Here is a 21,750-nt window from a genome sequence, read left to right on the forward strand (position 1 = left end):
CAGAAATTTTACAGTAGAACTATGAAACGCAAGTAGTAAACAACAAAAAAATAAAAATTTCTTTCTAAGTCAACAGAGAGGGGGAATTGCTGGGATTCATAAAATTAGAGGGTTTTGAGAAAGTGGTTAAAAAGGCAGGCCTCAGACAGCAGACTTGTGAACATTGCTAATACAGCAAAAAGTTTTCTAAGCAGTAGAGCAGACGTAAGAAATAGTAGACTTTTGTAATGTGTCTTCACAGATGGCAACAAGGTTATTTAATGTATATCTTTAGAAGGTTAGTATGAATGAGTCTCTGTGCTTTGTCTCTCATGAACGAGCCATTGTGTTAACTACCATTACGTGTGTTTCATATGATTAGATAGAATTCTTGTCAATATATTTTGCTCTCTGTGTGATTGGCTGAAACCTAGGCTGAGATGGTTTTATGCTATGCTGTAATGTCACACCCCCTTGGAATTCCCTGTAGATCAGAGAGCTGTGAACATAATCTGTCTCCCTTGTCCTAACAATGTACTGAGGCTGATGTGCTGAATAAACAGCTCACGACACTGGTTCAGTGTGAAAAACGCCAATCACCTGTTTTTAAAATTTTTAAAAGCTTAATAGTAATAAAATAGTTAAAAAGAATAGTAACACAATTAGAGTAATAACAATTTGGACTAATTGAATTAGGACAGTATGAGACAATAAAAACAAAGAGCTACGGACGTCCGGGTACCTTTTTCTGGGCATCACGAGCCCGAAAAAGGACACCCGTTAACAAAGGATTAACCCTTAAGAACAACAGCCTGTTGCATATTCATACACTTCATACATGATGCATAAATTCCATTCAAATACAGGATTCTGTCTGGACAGTGCCAACTTCTTCCTTCTAATCCTAGCAGCGCCTCCAAGGCGGGAAGAAGTTAATTTCTTCTGAGAAGAAGGCAATAAATTCCCTTTCTCTGAAAGATTTAGGTGTCCTGTGGCTGCTATCTCACTGCAAGCCCTTTCTGTTAAACAAAACATCTTACATAGCATCGTTTCTATTTTAACAATTTTTATAACCTAAAACTATATTTAACATAGTACTGAAGAAAATTAATACAGCATTGTTCTCTAACACAACACATATAATATTCATTTTAATATTTGCAAAAAGCCAATCATGAAATACATGCATTTTTCACACTCAGATTGCCCCGTCTCCCTTTGTGACTGTATTTGCTTGCCAGCGGCACTGCTGCTGTCCTGATGTGCTCTGAGCCTGAGCTCAGCTCTAGGACAAAAGTTAAACCCTCCAAACTCCACTCTGCTTTAGCTCCTCAGGCTGCAAGTCAAACACAATTTCAGGGATCTTCTTTATTTCTGCCTTTATTGCCCTACAATCGTTGAACAATTAATGAAAACTTTCCCCCTCCTCCCTCCTAAAAAAATTCTATTTTCAAAGCAATTTTTAATATTCTCGCTTTTCAACTAAGGGAAAAGGTTATTTATTAAGTGGAAGGAGCAATAGAGTCTGACTGCACATAATATCTTGTGAAAATTAAATACCTTCAGGAAAAGTGCAGCGTTTATTTCTTCTGTGAAAGAGCTTTGGTACAATAGTGAGGAAATCTTTGAAAATCAGTGTATGAATATGTGTATTCTGCTCTGTACATAAAGGAGTGCATGTAAAGAGTATAAAAGGTCACCTGGCACCATTTTGATGCTCCAGAAATCATTCAAAGCAGAATAATCAAAAATTACACATTAAAATACCTATCTGGAGCTGAGTTTGAGGGATAACAAATATATCAGAGCCTGAGTTGCCAAGGAAGAAAGAGAATTTTAATTTTCTGTGGCAAAATTATTTCCCCGCATCTTGCACATCTGGTAAAGGAGTGGAAATGGACCATCTTACCCTCAAAAATAAATACTCAGGATAATCCAAGAACTGTTCATCATCATGTTCCAGATTTCAGTATCTCTAACATCAGTGTATGGTTTGAATGTAAGCACGTGTTTTATAACTATAAAAAATCTGCTAGAAATTTTCTTTACTTTAGGGAGGATTTATATCTACTTTTTTAAAAATATGACAGAGATTTTATGGTATTATTTAGAGGTCACATTAAAAGTCTTCTTAAATGTTGATATAAAGCCATGTAACATGGCACTTTGTTTGTAAAATGATTTTTTTCAGTGGATCAGCACGTTGATTTGGCACAGCTGGTTTGTGATAAAATAGGAATAATCAATGTTTCTTCATTTCTGTTCTAATTGATGAGCTTGTAGTTGCACATGGGCAAACACATTTAGTCTGAAAGGACTCCTAATTCCAAATTTCTGCATCTGATTTAAGTCTGAATCCTTACATTTTCAGATAATGGGCAGTAATCTGACAAATAAAGACTGATGTTCAGGGCCCTTAATGAATCCAGGAATAAATCTGCAATGTGTCTTTCATTTCAAACTGACAGTTATTAAAACTTTGCATTTATTTATGGGAAGGATGTGGCTGAAAATGTAATATTTGATTTACTTACTAAAATTTCATATTGGGAATAAATTTGGAAAATTCAGAGAACATGCTTTTTATTCAGAAAGTTACTTTGTGCACAAAATTACTCAAGGTAATTAGATTATTTTAATGAAAAGATATTGAATTGTATGTAGACAGAAAGCAGGTTTAAGCAAGTATAAATGTGATATTTTCTAAGGGATGCACTTTTCCAAGGGTACATCCTATTGCTGTAGGCTTGATATGGGAAGAAAGAAAAAAACAGAAAATTCTTGTGATGAGAGTGCAAGACAAACTTTCTCTGCAATTTTTATCCACAAGCAAAACCTGGGAACTGAACTTGCATTTCTCAGTGTGTTTGATTTATTGCTGTTATAGTCAAGATGTGCTTTTTTTGAGCATGTGCAGCCACAAGTACTCATAAATGGAGCAAGAAATAGAACATGGTAGGATTATGGGTTTATTACATATTTAAATATAAAATATGTAATATGTATATATATAATATGTGAGAGAAAATATTTCATATTTTGCATAATCCTCTGCATAGAAAGAAGTAGAGCTTGTGTGGGAAAATTGCATCTGTGACAAAATATCATTATACAGAAACTGAGCTCTGCATCTTTCTATCCTTCATCATCCCTGCAGGACCCAGAGGTGGTGGATGAGTGCACAGGACAGGCATCTGCACTCTCACCCTGCAGAAAAAGCACATTTGGGTGGAAAAAGGAGGGGCAAACACTTTTAAGGATTATTATGAACTTTAAATATGTATATTTGATTGACATCCCTAAGACAAATAAATTAAAGGCTTTTATACCCTCTGTAGTGGAAGGGATCAGACTTGGAGAATAACATGCAGGATTGTTAAAATAATTGTGGAGTACAGTCATAACAATATAATAAACAACCACACTTGATTGGGGAATTGTGTTCCCTTTATAACTCCTGGAAATTCACATTTCTGTGTCTGTAAGGAAAGGGGAGCTGGAGGGACCTGTTGATGGCAAACCAATTCAGCTTTCTAACAGGTGTATTTTTATAAATGGATGATGAACAGTTTAAATAGAAACAAAAAACAAAAATTATGACAACTTGTGTCTTCTTTAGCAGTGAACAATATTGGCTTTGATTTTAATCCATCCCCAAATTCTCAGCTACTTTCCCCATTTGCTGCTCAGGCCTCCACCTCCGTTGCTTCAAATAAGAAAACTTTTGTTTGAATTGGCAATTTCCCTGCAAAGAGAAGTGCATTTCATGACAAATGTCCCCCCTGGGGGCTGAGTTTTGCTGATTTTTGCCTGTTGCTGTGCAGCAAGCAGTGAGTGGAGCTGGGCTCTGCGTGCTGAGAATGAGTTGTCTGACTGGGTTTTCCTTTTATCTGCAGCCTGACCCTGTGCTGCTTCCTGCCTGGCACTAAATCTGCAGCTCTCTAGGAGGAGAAACCATTATTATTTCACTCACTGCTAGATTTCCAAAATGCCAGGAACATTTGGAACATATGTCCTCCTCTGCGCTGCAGAAATCACAGAGGAACTTTAATAGAATTTCACTCCCGTGCAGCACAAAAACATCCACTCCATATTTCCTTCCAATATCAGTTACAAAAAAAAATATAAGGCACTTTGCTGGAGAGCCAGAGAGTTTCTAACCCCCCAAAATAGTGTTGGAAATTATCCTCCAGGTGATGGATGCTGCCTTGTGCTGGAAAGAAGCAGGAAGAGGAAAGAGAAACCCAAATACTCAAATCCAGTGGTATTTCAGTTCCTCCTCTGGGGAAACATTTCCCTTTGCCCCAAACCTGAGAATTGTTGTCAATGTATGTGTGTCTAGCAAACAGTGCTCTTCAAGTTCCTAAAATCTGTCTGGGACACTGACAGCCATGGATCATTTATTACCAAAAATGGGTCAAATCTGAGGGTGACCCATTTCTTTTGGTTTAGATGTGGATGAAAAAGAAAACTGCTGAACCCAGAAACCAACCTAAAAATAATCAGAACTAAAAATGCTTCTGGACCATGCTATAAAGCTAATTATTAATTTTATGTGATGTAAACTAAATCAAATCACATTCATTTTTTGAAATGCAGTAGAAATCAGACACAGGACTGTGTGGCAGTCCCATTCTGAGAATGCAGTCAGTGGATTCTCATAGCACAGGCTGCAGAGAACCCCAGGGGTGTTTTCACACAGTCCTTTTAATTAGCTGCTTTGATCACCTCCTCTGAAGCAGGTTCCTTGTTCACCACAGTCCCCACAATTTTAGTTATCTTATTTGTCCTGCAGTAAATCTGGATGGTGCCACTCAATGTCTATGCTGTTCTCAATGTGCTTCAAACCAATTAAATTGCACAGCATTTCTCTTAATTCCAATTCAAAATTTTTCCCCACATCATAATCCTGCTCCTAAATAGGTAAAAAGCCTCTAACTTTTTGTGACTTGTTCATTTTGCTAAGATCATCTGAATATCTTTAGTTTCCTTCTGTCTTGAAAGTTATCCTCTCAGTGTAATTTCTGAAAATTAAAACCTGTCCTTTCCACTCATGACTTGTGTTGAGGTGTGCTAGGAATTATCTACTTTATTCTAGTTAGGTCTTGTCCATAGCACTAACTTTGCCTCTTTTTCTATATATACTTTACTAATTTGCTTCCTATATTTCATTGTTTTTTTGTCAAGGAGATACAGAATTTTTATTTTTGCTCCCCAAACTCTGATTGTTCTGTAGTGTTTAGCATCTTAGGTGCATTAGAAATTAGCAGTTTTCAGTCATGCAAGTGCCCAAATGTAGCTTTATAGGAAAAAACAATTCTTTCTCTGCTAATTAAATAGGTGGATTATGAATGGGGTGAGTGAAAGCTTGGGAAACAAAAATAACTGATGAGAGAGAAGGTTCTGGGCAAAACCAGTGGTGATAAGGGTCTGGCAGGTGAGCTAAGGCAGTAACTATCTTACAGATGTCTGTAGGGAGAACAACAGCCCTTTTGAGGCCCTCCTTACATATTTTTGAGGCTTGATAATGAAGGAAAGATGAATGTGAGAGCAGGGACTGGGAAGTTCACTATCACTTTTGTCTTGTGGCAGCATTCTGTTCCTCTGGAATTAGTTCTGTTTGGTAACATTTATTGCTGTTTTTAGTCAGTGGGTTTGTCAGGGAGGATTATTTGAAAAGGCTGGAGAGTTGTCCTTGCTCAGATGTGGACAGAATAGTCCCTGTGTATTTATTCCTAGCTGGAACCAAACTCTCTGGAAAAGCCCCAGCCATCACTTTTTAAGATTCAGTTGTTAGACTGAGGAGGGTGCACGTAATAGAGGGAAGGAAGAGTTTATATCAGCAGTGTAACAGAGCCGTGAAAATAGCAAATGTCATCCAGGGGTGGCCGAGACTCCAGCTGGTGCTGGGCGCTGTGCAGACCCCAGGGAACTCAGCTCTGGAACAGCAACCCCAGTGCTGGCCATGCCTGTAAATCACTGACCTAAAATTGGAATAACTGCACAGGAGGGCAGCAGAAAGGGCCTGTCCTGTGAAAGAAGGTGTTTTGCCTTGCCTTGCTTATCTCTAGCTGCTAGGCAGAGGGAAAGAATTTGATTTCCATCTAGAAATAGCTCTGGAGAGGGGGACGGGTGAAAATAGCTGTTTAAGCCAAATAAACTGCTGCAGAAATCAGTTTGTGTAATTCAGCCTGGAAGATATCACCATAAGTTATTAGATGGAGATTCCTAACTGCTGGGACCACAGTGAAACCATTCTGGAAGAGTCAAAACAACAGAATTCTTTTGAGTTTAATACTTGACTTCATCAAGTCCTGCAAAGCACCAGGAATTGAATATTCCCCTTTTCGTTGTTGATTAACTAGAGGCAGAATTCAGAATTTTCACACATGGTCTATAGCTTTCAAAAGATAACCTGCCTTAATAAAATTCAGTTTAGTGCCAACATTTGTGCTGTTGCAGCAGCCTCAATTAGCAATCAATTAGCCCCATTGGCAGGAAATGAAGGCTGCAGCGGACTCAGCTCTCTGTCAGCCCCAGTGCCCTGAGCTGGGCTCTGCAGGGACATGCACACTCAGTTTTCCTCCCAAAATTGCTCTGTGAATGGATAAAAGATTTCATTGCCCTCTGCTGAAAATGGAGAGGCAAACCCAGCACCATTTGTGAGCACAAAAATCAGCCTAGAGCTGAAATAAATATTGTGCAGTGCATCCTTTAGAGCTCCCAAGGCAAAGACACCACAGTGTAATTGTGGGTCAACTTCCTGTGTTAGAAATGCACTTCTGCTTTAAACCTCACTCTAAAAATCTGCATTGGTCATTAAATACAGAGCTGCATTTAAAGATTACACACTGAAGCATTTAATTTCCTTAATTTAATTTTCAGAGCACTTTGATCATGCAGCAGCACTTAGGGAACTACTTTCTTGTTCTGTCTTTTACCTCTTCCTTTAATTATAAAGTTTCATTTTTGTCAGTCTGAAGGAGAAGAATAATGATTTTTTAGAGTAAAAAGAGTGTAATTTACACATGAAGTCATGATAACTTGCACAAATGATGTTAATATAAGACAGATATTGAGGAAAATAAAGAAATTGACCCCCTATTCCACAAAGCTGGAGCAACTTCTTAAATTCTTAGATATTCCTTACTGGATCTATTTGCTATTGACATACAAACATTTTATTTATTGTCTGATCTGAAAAGATAGTCTTGTTGTAAAAGCTAATATATATATATATTTCTTTTCAACTTTTAATTTAATCTTTAGAAATATTAATTTATTAATTAAACCAAACACTATGCAGAAGAGGCAGTGTCAAGTCAAACTTCAGGTGTTTGTAAGTGCTGTGTGTCTGGATGTGTATTTACATAAATGTGTGTTTATATATTTATTTATACATGAGTGTCTGATCCCAGCAAACCCAGTTGGTACTATGATTCCAAAATGAACTTTATTTGAATTATTGAATATTGAGATACAAAGTTCCATTAAATAACATAAATCAAATCCCCAGAAGTACAGATTGTGGTCTGGAGTACATATAACATTTTAACAACTTATTTTAAATATATATAGGTGTTGGCCTTGTTATTTCTGATGATCTGAATACATACATAAATAAGTGTATATACTGCTATATACATTTTTTTTCTTTTTTCAGTCCAAATTACTTTTGCTTTTCAGGCATGATTTTTACTTTGCAAATATTCTGTACTACGGACATTTTGATTTATATAGACCTGGATGTTAAGTATGTGTTTTTAAATATATTCTTAGAGTACAGCTGGGATAAAGAATGACAATGAAGGACAGGACAGGAATTCAGAATTGTTTTGATAAATAGAAATCCCTGTCAGGAATGGAGTTATCCCTCAGGAATGTTACAGGTAAAGTTTATTCTGCCTTATGGCCTGGTGATGGACTACATGACCTTTCAAAGTCTCCTCCAGCCCTATTTTATGATTCTGAGATCAATTCATTTTGGCATTTGACAGCTCCTGCACATAGACTATAGATTATTCTAATGCCTTTACTTTTTTAAAAAGTTGTTGTGTAGTTTTTTTACTATTTTATTTGTATTTTTTGCACTTGAAACACTTTACCTCTAAAGTGTACTCTTATTTATTTGAAGACTAAAAATAAAGGATATGGATTTCATTCTGCTGTTCAGCAAATAGCCCAAAACTGGATTTTTATGAGAAGTTACAAGGCTATAAATTACTGCTCTGTCACATAAAGATATCTGAAGTTTTATGTGCTGTTGATCCAAAGTTATTCCCATTAGTGGTAATAACTAGGAGATAATTCACTTCATTTGGATAATGAAATCCTTGTTCTCAAAGTGGTTTCAGTAACGTTCAGCCTGGAATCAGATTATTCTTTAGAGCATGTTAAAGTCATGGCAAGGTGGTCCTCAGCCTGCAAGTGTAATTTGTTCTCACAAATAGGTAATCCTGTTAAAATATCGTCGGGTTAATCAGAATTGATTTGCTAAAGCCAGTGAATGCTGATCAGGCATTGGGTTAGGGAGCTTTAGCAGCAGTTTTAAGCCTTTGATAGTTTCCCATTATTCCTGCATGGAATGACTCACTGGATTTGTGGAAACATTTTGAAACCTGAGCACCTTTCCAAGGCTGGGGACAAATGTACTACAGACTAAAGCAGCTCCTCCAGAAATAGATGTTAAAGCACCTGGCAGTGGGGATCCCTGTATTTGTTATAGCTGATGTGCAATAACTGTTCTCCAGACAACCTGAGTGCTTTGTGCTTTTGTCACTGTTATCTGTTACTATCCTACCATTCTTTACAAATAATGGTTAAAAATGAATTTAAGATGGTAATTTTAGAGTGTTACATGGTGCATCTGTTTTGTAAGGAAATGCATTTAGAACTTCTGTGCTTTACATTTGAAAGATAATTCTGTGTAATTGTTAATTTGTTAGAAGATATGGTGAATTTTAAAAATAATTATGGGGTATATAGGAAATTGAAATGACAAAGAATGAAGACTTCCTTTTTCCAGAGCCAGCAGGAGCTTTGCACTCTGCTCACACCCTTTAAAACTTACAACATCTTATTTTCTTTCAACAGCAAGCTTTTCTTTACAGACTACGGGAACGCTGCCAAGGTGGAGAGATGTGACATGGATGGAATGAACAGGACGTGGATAGTAGACTCAAAAATTGAACAGCCAACTGCTCTGGCACTAGACCTCATCAATAAATATGTGTACTGGCTTGACATATATCTGGAGAGTGTGGAAGTTGTTGACTATCAGGGGAGAAGGAGGCAAACAATAACTAAAGGCAGACAAGTAGGTATTTATTTGTAAATCAGTAAAAAATAATAATATCAATGAATGAATGCATACAATGCTAGCAGCTACAGGAATTTCATGATTTTTAACCTTTTTAATTCAGATGTGTTGGAATTTAAAAGATGCAGCTACATGTTTTGGTTTATCTGCAATTTAGCAATTTTGCAACTTATCAATATTCCCAAGCAGAATCTCATTAACAATGCACCTTGTAAGTTACCATTGTTAAAGACTTCAGGAGGGAAAATCTGGGGTGGAAAGGTGCAGGGTGATAAATCATTCATGACAATATGTCCTTACCCACTCAGGAAGGAGAGACTAACAGGCACAATAATGTGAAATAGAATAGCAAAACTATTCACCCATTCAGACTAATCTGGATGCCCTTAAATCTTATTTTTGTTGGTGGCAGTGATGCTTTTCACAGCTGATCCTGATGTTCAGAGTCATAAATACAAACTCTGGGACTGTGAGTCCTAGAGCAGGAGCATTTCAGTTCATTAGCCTGGAGAGTGGAAAAGTTCTCTGGCACTTGTGAGTTTTATGTAAATCCAGGTAAAATCTGCAAAGACCAAACTGTTCTGGTCACTACCTGAACTGCCAGGTGTGGGCACCAAGTCTACATATATTTCTTCCCGAGGTTAAACAGGGAATGTAAAAATGTGCATAAAGAAGAAACATTTTACCAGTTCTTCTGTCATTTGTTGCTTCCAAGCAATCAGTGTTTAGCAAAATGCAACTGGTTAGACTGTTAACTAAAAAGAGGTAGAAAATGTGACAAAAAGCAGTCTAAGTGGTAGTTTGGCAAAACCTTCCTATTTTTGCCAATCTATCCCCAGTCTTTAAGTTCTGGAAGAGGTCTTGAAAACTTTTGGGTTTTTTGTTTTTGTTTTTTTAAGTATCATTTTGCATTAGATCTTTTAAAAGCTAAAATCATTTTCAGAAGCCATTAAAAAATACCTTTACAGGCTTCTAACTGAGCTGTACTTATGCCATAGAAGAGATGCTTGTTCTTTCTCTTCTTGCTGAAATTTAGATGCAAAAAGGGATACTTTATCAAGTTCAGAGGAACTTTTCTCAAAACTAGCTAAAAAAATGACATCTCTGTTTTTTGATAAGGATGAAGGTTAAGAAGTTTGGCCTCTCCCTGTTGTCACAAGTGGCACTGATTGTCTTTCCACTCAAATGAAGAATTGCTAAATTCAGTATGTTTTGTGCTGCATATGCCATGATATAGAATGACTGTTCTCCAAATCACTCCTCATTAGTCCAAATAAACAGCAGACCATAAAACTGTTCCCAAGAATTTTTAGGGACTAAAGTTTATTGTGTAAGTTCAAGCATGTGGAAGATGTATTTTCCAAACAAAACTGGACTCTGTGGTTGACAGCCTTCCTGGCTTTCAAAGGACAAACCAGTAATGTTTTCACTCATGCACAGAGCTGCTGGAAAGCTTCATGAGATGTAGAAAATCCAAGAAATTAAAAAATTAATACAAATAATTAGATCAATCTTAAAAGCATTGCAAAATGAGCCACATAGCTTTAATAGTTTTAATAAAGAAACACTCATGGGAGATAAATGATAAAGATTTCCATGAGTGCAAATGGAAATAAGAAAGGAAGGATTGTAATTCAGGGGAGAATTCCAGAGTTTGGTACAGATGTGGCTTTATTTTCAAGGCTATTTTATTTTCCATCTTACTATAATTGCATTGAATTTCTATTGGGTCCTCATCAAATGCTTCCAATGATGTCAATAATTATTCCTTTTTCTGGGTGAAAACAGAATACAATGGCCAGACTTGGCCAACTGTGCTATAATTTCCAGAATGACTGAAATACTTGATGCACAACAGGGTTTTTTTATTTGGGTTGGGTTTTTGTGATGTGTGTCTGAATTTGGGAGTGAATGAGATAAGTAAATACTTTGTGGTGAGCAGTTGAATGGTTAAAGTAATAAGATATTCAGCCTGTGAATATTGGAACATCTGCCAAAAGCATTTTCTTTAATTTGTTCAGTTTTCAAAATTGCCAGTGAGATACTTTACATTTTCTAAATCTATAAATCAAGCACAACCTCTAAATTATTGACCACTTTGTGTTTGAGTTGTGATTGTCTAACTACCAGCTATTAGGTAATTTTTTATCAATGTACAAGACACATCAGAGATTATCACAATTTTAGAATTCACTTTTTGATAAACAAGCACTGCCAAGTGGCCACCACCATATTCAGAGACACCAAAACAAAAGGAACACAGCAGAGCTCACAGAATTTATTTATTATGAAATATTTTCTCAAGAAAATATTCAGCAGGTATATCTTGCACCATTTGCCCTGATTTGATAATAAAATAGTTTTAAAAAATGGATCAATTACAACTATGAACTGTGTTTTAAATTTCTAAGTTTGGTATATTTCTTAGTTAATAATAGTTAATTTACCTTAGTTACTATTAGTTAATGATCATTAGTTAATACTAATTTAGCTATTGCACTTCAAGAATGTAGATTTTAATTTAAAAAACAAAGAAACGATAATTTGTAGAGTAAAGGAATTTAGATTGCTAAATAATTTGAATTTTCTACCTTTCTTGTACAAAGCTTTTCTAATTATAAATTTCAGACTACACTATACTTTTAGTGTAATTTGTGTTTATTATTTACAAGTACTCAGAAAGCCTTTTGTGCAGTTTATCACATACAATCCACAGCAGTGTTTGACATTTACAACTCCCAGAAATGCCTCAAATATTGAGCTAAAATAATGATACCATTTGTTTCTTTTCCAGATTAGGCATCTTTGTGGCTTGGCAGTGTTTGAGAACTATTTGTACACAGTAAATTCAGACAACCTCAGCATTTTACGAATCCACAGGTACAATGGTACTGATGTCCAGGCTCTTGCCAGGCTGGACGATGCCAAAGAGATCCGTGTGTTCCAGAAGAGAACTCAAGCAGCAGGTAAGATCACATTTCCTCTCTCCAGAAAGCACAAAACCAGATAGTGAGGGCTTGTGCAGTCAAAAAGGTCCTACCAGAAAAAAGTATCTGAGAAGATGGCATGAAAATTTGTCCTTGTGGCACAACGTTGGGTTCCTTGAGCTTTGTGTAGTTGTTCCACTTTTCCCAAGCTCCAACTCAACCCTTTCCAGAGAATTCAGTTTGGAGAGCTGCCCAAGAGCCCGCCCTGCTCTGCACATTGTGGCACTCAGCACTCTGAGAATTTGACACCTTCAGGATTGTTGGATGTCCTGTGTTGTCCCCATGCTTAGGGTCTCAGACCTCAGACATTCCTGATATCTCTGGGTCTGCTTTTCAGACAGACTCACACTTCAGGTGGGCTCCCATCTTTGGGACTGCCAAAAAGGCACAGAGATGTGGGCAGCCAAGCTCTCCCTGGTGAGATGGGGAAATTCTGTCAGTGTCCTTGCTTTGTGTAAATACCAGCTTTGCCATCTGTGAAAGAAATCTTCATTTTCATCTAGAATGAAAGAACTCTTTTTTATCTCAGAAGTTTTTGGTAAAACAGCAGTTTCTGAGGTCTGTATGACTGTAATCTGTTCTCATCCTTTCTGTATGCAGAACATCAGTGGGAGCTCTGGGAACTTTGTGGAGAGATAGCAAGATCCAAAATGTTTACCATGACGCTTTATGGGGATGTTTTTTGACATGACTGATAACAATAAATTGTTGCCATGACTGCTTAGACAGAAAAGCCAACACATCAATTCTCTGTGTCGATGTTTCTAAACAGAATGGCTGCTTCTGAAGAAGTTTGTGAAGTGGGAACAAACTCTAAATTGATGTAGAGTGGGTGAACTAATTTTCACCCTGGAGCTGAGGACATTGATTTGCAGATGTCAATGTCTGAAGGAGGCTGCAAAGACTCTTTCTTTGCTATAATCATCCCTCTCGTACTCCTGAGGGAGTCAGGGAGGTTGAGTAGAGGAGAGACATGAGCACAGTGTAATCTTTTATTACATCCTGTGATTACTCCTCTACTCCTTTTGTTTTGAATGGACATGTTTGTTGCTTGTCAAGATTCTCTGTAACAGCTGTCTCAGCTTGGTGGAGTTTTTGTACTACCTTTAACCTTATCGACCCTAAACCACTTGATTGCTTTATTTTAAAAGAAACAAACCTGAAAAGCTTGAGGTAAAGTAGGAAAAACATAACATTTTGTGAATACTCTTTTCTGGTTTAAGCCAGCTTATGAAATGTAACATATCCTGGTAGGTTTTGTTTCCTCAGCATATTGCCTTAAACAGTTTAAAAAAAAATAGGCTGCTAATACAGAAGCATGCATTTGGAAATATGAAATCAAAGAAAAGGAATTCTTTGACTTCTTCAGCTGGATTTATATCCCAACTATACAGATCTGCACCCCATCCCTGGAAGTGTTCAAAGCCAGGTTGGATGGGGCTTGTAACATTCTGGTTTAGTGGGAGGTGTGCCTGCCAATGGCAGGGATTTGGAATAAAATGGGCACTAAAGCTCCTTCCAACCCAAACCATTCTGTGATTCTATAGATATGGAAGAATTCTACAAGGTTTGTTCTGTTTTCAGTTTCAGCATATGTGTCTGCCCTGAAAGGTGCTGTCTAATGGAGTAGAGGGAATGCCAGACTGTGTGGGCATGGGTTGCACTCTGTTCTCAGAAAACCCCAACCAACCCCATGAACCCAAGCAGCAAATGGAAAAGGGGAGAAGTGTCAGCAGCCCCAGGGAAGCACTGCCCAGAAAATGCAGTGCAGGAGCTCGTTCACAAAGGGGTGACTGCACACAGCCACAGGCACGGCTCCATAGCCCTGGGATTTGTTGGCATGGCTTGGATAGCATCTTTAAAAAACAACTTCCTTAGCAGTTATATATTGTATTTGCAGGGATCCCCAATGCAGGCAGGAATGATGAATCTAACTCTATGTTCTCAGAAGGCTAATTTATTACTTTATTATACTATATTATATTAGAGAATACTAAACTATATTATACTAAAGAATACAGAAAGGATACTTACTCAATGCTAAAAAGATAATAATGACTTTTAGCACTGATTGGCCAAAGAGTCAAAACAACTGACACCAGAATCCAGTGAAACAATCACCTGTGGGTAAACAATCTCCAAACACATTCCACATGAGCACAACACAGGAGAAGCAAATGAGATAAGAATTGTTTTCCTTTTCTCTGAGGCTTCTCAGGAGAAAAATCCTGGGTGAAGGAATTTTTTCAGAGAATGTGAATGCCACACATTCTATCCTGGGGAAAGACTTCTTGTGACACAAACCACCTGTCATTATGGTTTTCTTGTGTCTAACCCCTCCCCATGCTGATGTAATTGCCTTGCCTTCAATGATCTGAGCTGTTTTTCCCTCGCCATAGTCAGAAGCCACGCGTGTGAGTTGGATCCATCTGGGATGCCAGGGGGATGCTCCCACATCTGCCTGCTCAGCAGCAGCCGCAAAACCATCTCTAAAAAGCACCTTCCTTAGCAGTTATATTTTGGGGAAAGATTTCTTGTGACACAAACCACCTGTCTTTATGGTTTTCTTGTGTCTAACCTCTCCCCATGCTGATGTAATTGCCTTGCCTTCAATGATCTGAGCTGTTTTTCCCTCGCCATAGTCAGAGGCCACACGGGTGAGTTGGATCCATCTGGGATGCTGGGGGGATGCTCCCACATCTGCCTGCTTAGCATCTTTAAAAAACACCTTCCTTAGCAGTTATCTTTTGGGGAGGGATTTCTTGTGACACAAACCCCCTTTCCTGGTGTATTACTTTTGTCTAACCCCTCTCCATGCTGGTGTCATTGCCTTGTCTTCAATGATCTGAGCTGTTTTTCCCTCGCCATAGTCAGAAGCCACGCGTGTGAGTTGGATCCATCTGGGATGCCGGGGGGATGCTCCCACATCTGCCTGCTCAGCAGCAGCCACAAAGCAAGGACCTGTCGCTGCAGGACCGGCTTCATCCTGGGGAGTGATGGCAGGTCATGCAAAAGTATGTCCTTGGGGTCACAGGCTGCCAGCCTGGAATAATCCAGGGATGGTTCTGGGTGTTCTCTAGCAAATCACATGGGCTGCTCTGGGGTAAAGTTTGTATCAAGTTAAATGTGCGAGACAGTATTTTTTGTTGAAATTCAAATGTTTATTAATTCTTATCTATATAGATAACTAACTATATCTATATTATAGTCTCTCTATATAACTATATCTATATTATAGTCTCATAAGCTGTGATTTTTACAATACTCTAACTGACTAAAAATGGAGTTATACTTTTAATTAATTTTTTAAAGATGAACTAAGTAAAAAAATAATACTTAAATTATTTCTACTTTTAACCCAATAATTACTTATAACCATTAATATAGACATATAATAATATAAATAGTAGCATTTTTATTAAATACAATTAATAGTAATTTTTATTATTATCTAATTACAATTTATTAATTACAATACTACTTAAATTCATAACAAAGGTAAAGAAAAACCTAACTTCTATCTTACTTTATATATATTACTATGTTCTAAAACATTAAACTCTAAGTTTTCCACTATATAATATTACACACTTTTAACATGTACCTGACATTTTGTTCACATGCTCCTTTCATTCCCTTAACATTGTTTGATTTGGCTGAATTCACAGGAGTGACAGGTTAAACCTGGAATGCTCAAAGAATGCTAAAATTATCACAAGCTTTACATTAATCAGCCTCACTCTTTATTTATTTGCTTTTCACAGCAGAAAGGTACTGCTACAATTTCCACCCATACAATCAACTTAGAGCACAAAAGCAGAACATTGATGTGAACAAGTCAAGGTTTTTCTCAGAATACCCTGTGAAAACAAATGTGATTTGTGCAGCTGTGGTTATACCTAAGGTTACATGTGCACAGTCTCTTGGTCACCTACAGCCAACAGGAGTTTTGGGGAATGCCTGGTTTTTTTACTGGTTTTGATTTTAGTTCAGATAAGAGACATGCAGTTAGATACTCTGATGGATGCTGGTAGATGGATTTATTTGACCTCAGTCAAACCTGATGGAGTTTTCACTGACAATTCCATCAAAAAACCCAGAGAGCCAGCAGGAAAAATGTAGAGAGAATTTTAAGAGGTATATTGATAGCATTAAGGCTCTAAGGATAAGTATCTTTAAGGAAAGAAAATCACTTTGCTACGTTCCAGTTTTTTGTAATCACCTTAATTATTTAAATTATAAAAATCTTCGAAATATGAACTTTTGATATCCGTGTGTTCTACCTCAGCTGGAACGAACAGAATATGTTGGTTTGTTTTATTCCTTTCAATCTTAAAGAAATTTAATCTTTTTTGTTGTTTGATTCTGAGAAACTTTGGGTGAAAAAAAGCATTTTATATATGCTGGCCTTCATGGTGTTATTAGATTTTTAGATTACTTCAGTCATGGTCTACATTACCTTGATAGATCCTAATGAATTGTAAAATTAAATGTCTACAGAGCTATAGATGTCCACTTCACAGCAGGTGCAAAGTTATTCTGTGATCGACAACTGCTTTTTCAGTGTGAAATTTTACACAAAAAAAATAATTAGATGTAAGGACCTCACTGAAGTAACTTGTATTTTGAATAAGGTAATGGAATTAGCTGGTTTTTTTCTTGGGTTTTTTTTTTTTCTATTTTTTGAGGTTTTGTTTGTTTATTTTTTAAATCTAGATACCTTCAGAATATAAGGAAGTTTAGTTTTTGGTATCGAATAAGGCTCCTGCTCCCCACTAATTATGCCAGTTAATTAAACAGGGACATTATGCACTGTGAAGAAGATTAGGCAGCATCAGTTGTTTATGTTTGTAATCTTTCTTTTGCAGGACCAAAGAATGAATTGTTTCTTTTTTATGGGAAGGGGCGGCCGGGAATAATCCGGGGCATGGACCTGAATACCAGAATGTCAGACGAGTACATGATCCCCATCGAGAACCTGGTCAATCCTCGTGCTCTGGACTTCCACGCTGAAACCAATTACATTTACTTTGCTGATACCACCAGTTTCCTGATTGGAAGACAGAAAATTGATGGCACAGAGAGAGAAACAATCCTCAAGGACGGTGGGTGATGCTCAGTGCTGGTGACATTCAGAGATGCTCACTACTGAGAAGTTGAACTGACATTTGCAGATAATATAAAGGGGTTTTTTGGGTCTCCCGTGGAAAACAGACACAAATTTGACCTTGAACAGAATTGGAGATATGTTGTTACAGCCTCTTGTTTTTTCTTTTTTTTTTTTTTTTTAAATGAGGGCAGAAATGTAAAGTTTGGTTAAGTCACTAACTATTGTGGATTCTTACTGTGTCCATTTAAGCTCACCACTGGTGAGTAATTCCAATTTCTCCACCGTGTCATTCCAGAAGCTGGATATTTGTTGAGCCATCCCAAATCCTTGCAGACTTTATAAGACTTCTGCACTCCACCCTGCATCACACTGTGGATTCTGGAGCTTATTCAAGTAGTTTGGCACAATGAGACTGTCTGTAGTGATTGAAAACTCATTAGAAAAAAAGCATTGTCTTTCCTGATGCATTTTCCATTGTGAATTTGGAAGCAACAGTTAGACCTAAACATTTATTAGAACCTTAATTAAGATGCTTATAGCATTTATTATAGCAATAAGAGAAAATGCCAGCAAGTCTTTAGTTTCCACATCTCCCACTACACTGAATCTCCTTGTTTTAGAATCATATCTCATCACACCAAATGTTGTTGTAGTGAAAAAATCTTCCAGTTTGTCAATTTATATTTTGTTTTCCTTTATGGACCCTTCTCTGAAATACTGCTTCAGCAGGAGGAGCAACTGCCTCAGCTGCAATTCATTCTACAGTAATTATTTTCTGGTCCTCAATCTAAGAAGAAGCATAAATATTCATCTTAGCCTTCAGAGAGCTTCATATATTTACTTGTGAATGGAAGCTCAGGACAGTGAAAGTAACTAAAATAGCATTGTTCCAGCAGAGGGATGCTCACACCCTGTCATTCATAAGGCATGTTTTAATGCACAATTCTGAGGAGCCATCTCCTCTGTGCAGTGATATGATGCTCTTTCAGTGTAAGGTCTCTCCTCAGAGTCTGCACACAGATCCCTTCAGCAGCAGTTGCAAGGAATAGTGACAGGCTCTTTACCCTGCCCTGGTGAATGGTTAATAAAGGGCATTTGTCTCAGAAAATAACAAATGCTCAGCTGTCACTCCGGTAATTCTTCATTTCACTGCCAGCACGGGAATGGATAATGTACATCCCACATCTTCCATTGCTGACTTTCCTTTCCTGACTGTGCATTTCATTTGACAGGGAGGTAGTTCTAATATGGAGTAGAGGAAGGAGCAGGAAATATGTAAATTAAAATATTATAAAGGTTTAGCAAGGAGCATCCTGGCTGAGAGGTGTCAGATTGGAGTCAGACAAGTTGGGGTCAAACAGGTTGGGGTTGGCCTACTCAAACATGAATAAACTTTGTATGCCAAACCAGCAAATTGGTGATATTCCTGTAAATAATGATTAAGTGCAGTGTCTACTCTTTATAAGTACAAGATAGCAAAAGTATTAATGCAATACTGAAAGAGCTGTGGATTATCTGGTGATTTATTTTTTGGTGATTCTATTTGCAAAGACAAAAAATATGTCACTGTCAGTCTCCCCTTTCCCAGGAGCTTCCATTGTTAGTTCTAACTTGGTGTAGTTTCATAACTTTAAAGTATTTTTAAAGAACATTTGTTAATGTATTTTTCATTATTTAAAAAATTAATATGGCCTCCAGCCCTAACACCTCAGCTTTTATTCTTGTCAACCCTCACGAACTCAGCAGGGAGAGATTAAATCATTCCTTGGTGGAAGGCTACTACAGAAAATCAGGTGTGTCAGGAGGTGGTGTAATATTTGCTTTGAACAGCATGCTGCTAAGAGCTTCTAGCTGTGGTAGGTGCCACTTCTCAGATTAAAAGTTGCCTCTTTTTGGTGACTATCAGTTTTTTTTGAGAATATATACCCTTGTTCAGACAGCATTGCAGCTCAGATAATTACAGTTTGCCTACATGAGAGCCTGATCCTGCAGCTGTTGACTGGGAATTGAGATCACTGAGCACCTCACACTGCTGGAGTTTGATTTCCCATACAGTTTCAGCTGTGATTTCTGTTTCTTCACTTTGGGAAGCAAACTGCTGGGTGGTGTTGATAACAATTTGACAGCCCCCAGCACAGCCTGGCTTAGAGCTGGTGGCACAGCTGCAGCAGTGCTGTGCTCCCACCACCAACAAGAATTATAATTAACCTTTCAAACTTGCATGTAAAATCAGTCTTTTACATTAAAAATTGGGAAAAAAACCACAGACAATTTTAATGTCAGAGTTTTTAAAAACCGCTGAATCTTTTAAATGAATCTAAATACTGCTCAGTGAATGTAACATGTACACAAGCTCAGGTTTTTTTTTTTTTTACTTGTCTTTGTACCACTAATATTTTTGGGGGGATTGCTGTGATCCTAAAATTCTTAAAACATTTACTTGTAAATATTAGTCAAGATTATCAACCTATTGCTTAAACAAGGCCACAGTAAGTCTGTAAAACTCTTTGGAAGCTGTTTAGATGGTTGATATATAGAAGAATTATTTTCCAACCAGGTTTTGTGTCAATCTAGCATTTGAGGCACTATTTATTACACGTGGCATTGGTGAGCTTGGCCATTCTGTACCAAATCACATGTTGTGCCTGTTCTCTGTTTTATACTGAAAAGCAGTGTAGCAAACTGCTGCCTCTAGAACTGCTTTTAAAAACCTTCCATCTATATTCAACACATTTGGAACTCTCATATTAGTGTGTGTAGGAAAATTCTGGTGGAAATTCCAGAATTACAAATGTTAACTTTTCAGTCAGCAAGTGGAGAATGGTCACAAGGCTTTTTTATTGCCCCATCCCTTTTATGCTGAAAGGGCTTTACTGCAGAAGGACTGAATTCCTGTGGTCAAATCAACACAAGAATGGCGGAATGACCATTTTTTTCTTCCTGTTTACTACTTGATGAAATGGTGAAACCCATTTGAAGAATAATTAATGTATTTAAGGCTTTTAGTGAAATAAAAGTGAATTTTTAATTATAACTCCACAACACCATTGCAATTTATCTCTATAGGGTTGTGCTGTAGAATTATCCTAAAAAAACCCCAAACTTTCTGATATATTTAGTACCTAGTTACCATGAGGGTTTTTTTGACTTAAATTATATATTGTTTAGAATCACATTAGCTCCAAAATTCCTGCAGAAGCAAGGTAGCTCAAAGACAGAATTATATGAAGCTGAATACATGTGGAGCAAAAGTCCTGTAAATTTTAGGAGGTGTCCAGCATTCTAATGAAACAGTTTTGCTGCTGATACCAATACAGTCCATATTTGGACTGGTTTGACTCCCAAAGAAGCAAAAAATCAGCAAAATATTTTCCTTAAAAAGATGATCTTCTTAATATAAAATCTGATCTTATTAGTATAAAAACTGTGTTTAGCTCAAATTGCCTATGTCAGACAGGATAAAAATAAAATGAGTTTTGAACAAATAGCTCCTTGTCCTCAAACTTGATGTTACTCATGTCAGTGGTTTCTTGACTTGAGCAAAATCTGCTGAGGCCCCTCAGAGCCCAATAGGACATTTCTTGCACAGCTCAGGTTCCTCTGTGTTCCCTGTTCTGTTCAGCAGCTTTTTGGTTTTTTGATTTCTTTTCCTCTGGGCCTTGGGCTCCAGGTCCTTGGTTAAATTCTCTCTTCTTTTCCCTTCCATTCTTAGCACTTTTCTCAACCTCCTTGACCACTCCATGACCAAAGGCCACTCTCCTCTTTCAGAAGCTTTCAATTTCCTCTGACATTTTCTTTTCAAAAGAGTGTAGCAAAGGCCCTGAGAGATGAAAAATAAAACTGGCAGTGTCCATCAGCCTGGGGAAGCTGGCTGAGCTGCTGGCACTGAGCTGCTGTACTGCTCTCAGACACAGTTGTTCTGTGCTTTGGGTGATCCTTGTGAGACCAGGTGGTTGCTGGGTTGGAAACTTCATCATCCTCTTGTTTCATGTCCCAGAGAGCTCATTCTGATACCTTTGCTTTCCTCCAGCTTCTTAAACCACAAGGAAAAATAGTTTCCCAAAAGTGATGTTCAGGTGTATCAGAAATATGGATAAAAATGTTAAAACACATTTTTGCAAGACTCCTGAGCTCATGCCACTTTTTTAAAAATATTTTTTTATTTTTCAAATAACTTTCTCATATTTTGTCTCAGAGGACGTATTGTCATCTCTACACCTGTGACTGATTTACAAAATTTAGGTTTATTTTCTTAGGTGAACAAGGTTTAGTTGGTACTTTGCTTGGTACCAAATATGTGTAATTTGCTTTGGGCCTTCAGTAGATAAGGGAAAAAAGCAATTTTAAAAACATGA

At 37.4% G+C, this 21,750-nt stretch overlaps 1 protein-coding gene across 6 annotated transcripts in view; it reads left to right on the forward strand.

The window, feature by feature from the left end:
* The window catches only part of LRP1B (LDL receptor related protein 1B), a 638,472-nt gene that overhangs the window by 399,587 nt on the left and 217,135 nt on the right, over positions 1 to 21,750 (forward strand). For all 6 annotated transcript variants that reach the window (XM_064718934.1, XM_064718938.1, XM_064718939.1 and 3 more), the window contains exons 8-11: positions 9,073 to 9,295; positions 12,093 to 12,264; positions 15,156 to 15,299; positions 17,154 to 17,390. In XM_064718934.1, the coding sequence (XP_064575004.1) occupies positions 9,073 to 9,295; positions 12,093 to 12,264; positions 15,156 to 15,299; positions 17,154 to 17,390 (776 nt within the window). The remainder of the gene's footprint in view (positions 1 to 9,072; positions 9,296 to 12,092; positions 12,265 to 15,155; positions 15,300 to 17,153; positions 17,391 to 21,750) is intronic.

This window comes from Zonotrichia leucophrys, chromosome 7 (assembly GCF_028769735.1).
Source record: "Zonotrichia leucophrys gambelii isolate GWCS_2022_RI chromosome 7, RI_Zleu_2.0, whole genome shotgun sequence".
NCBI classification, from domain to species: Eukaryota; Metazoa; Chordata; class Aves; order Passeriformes; family Passerellidae; genus Zonotrichia; species Zonotrichia leucophrys.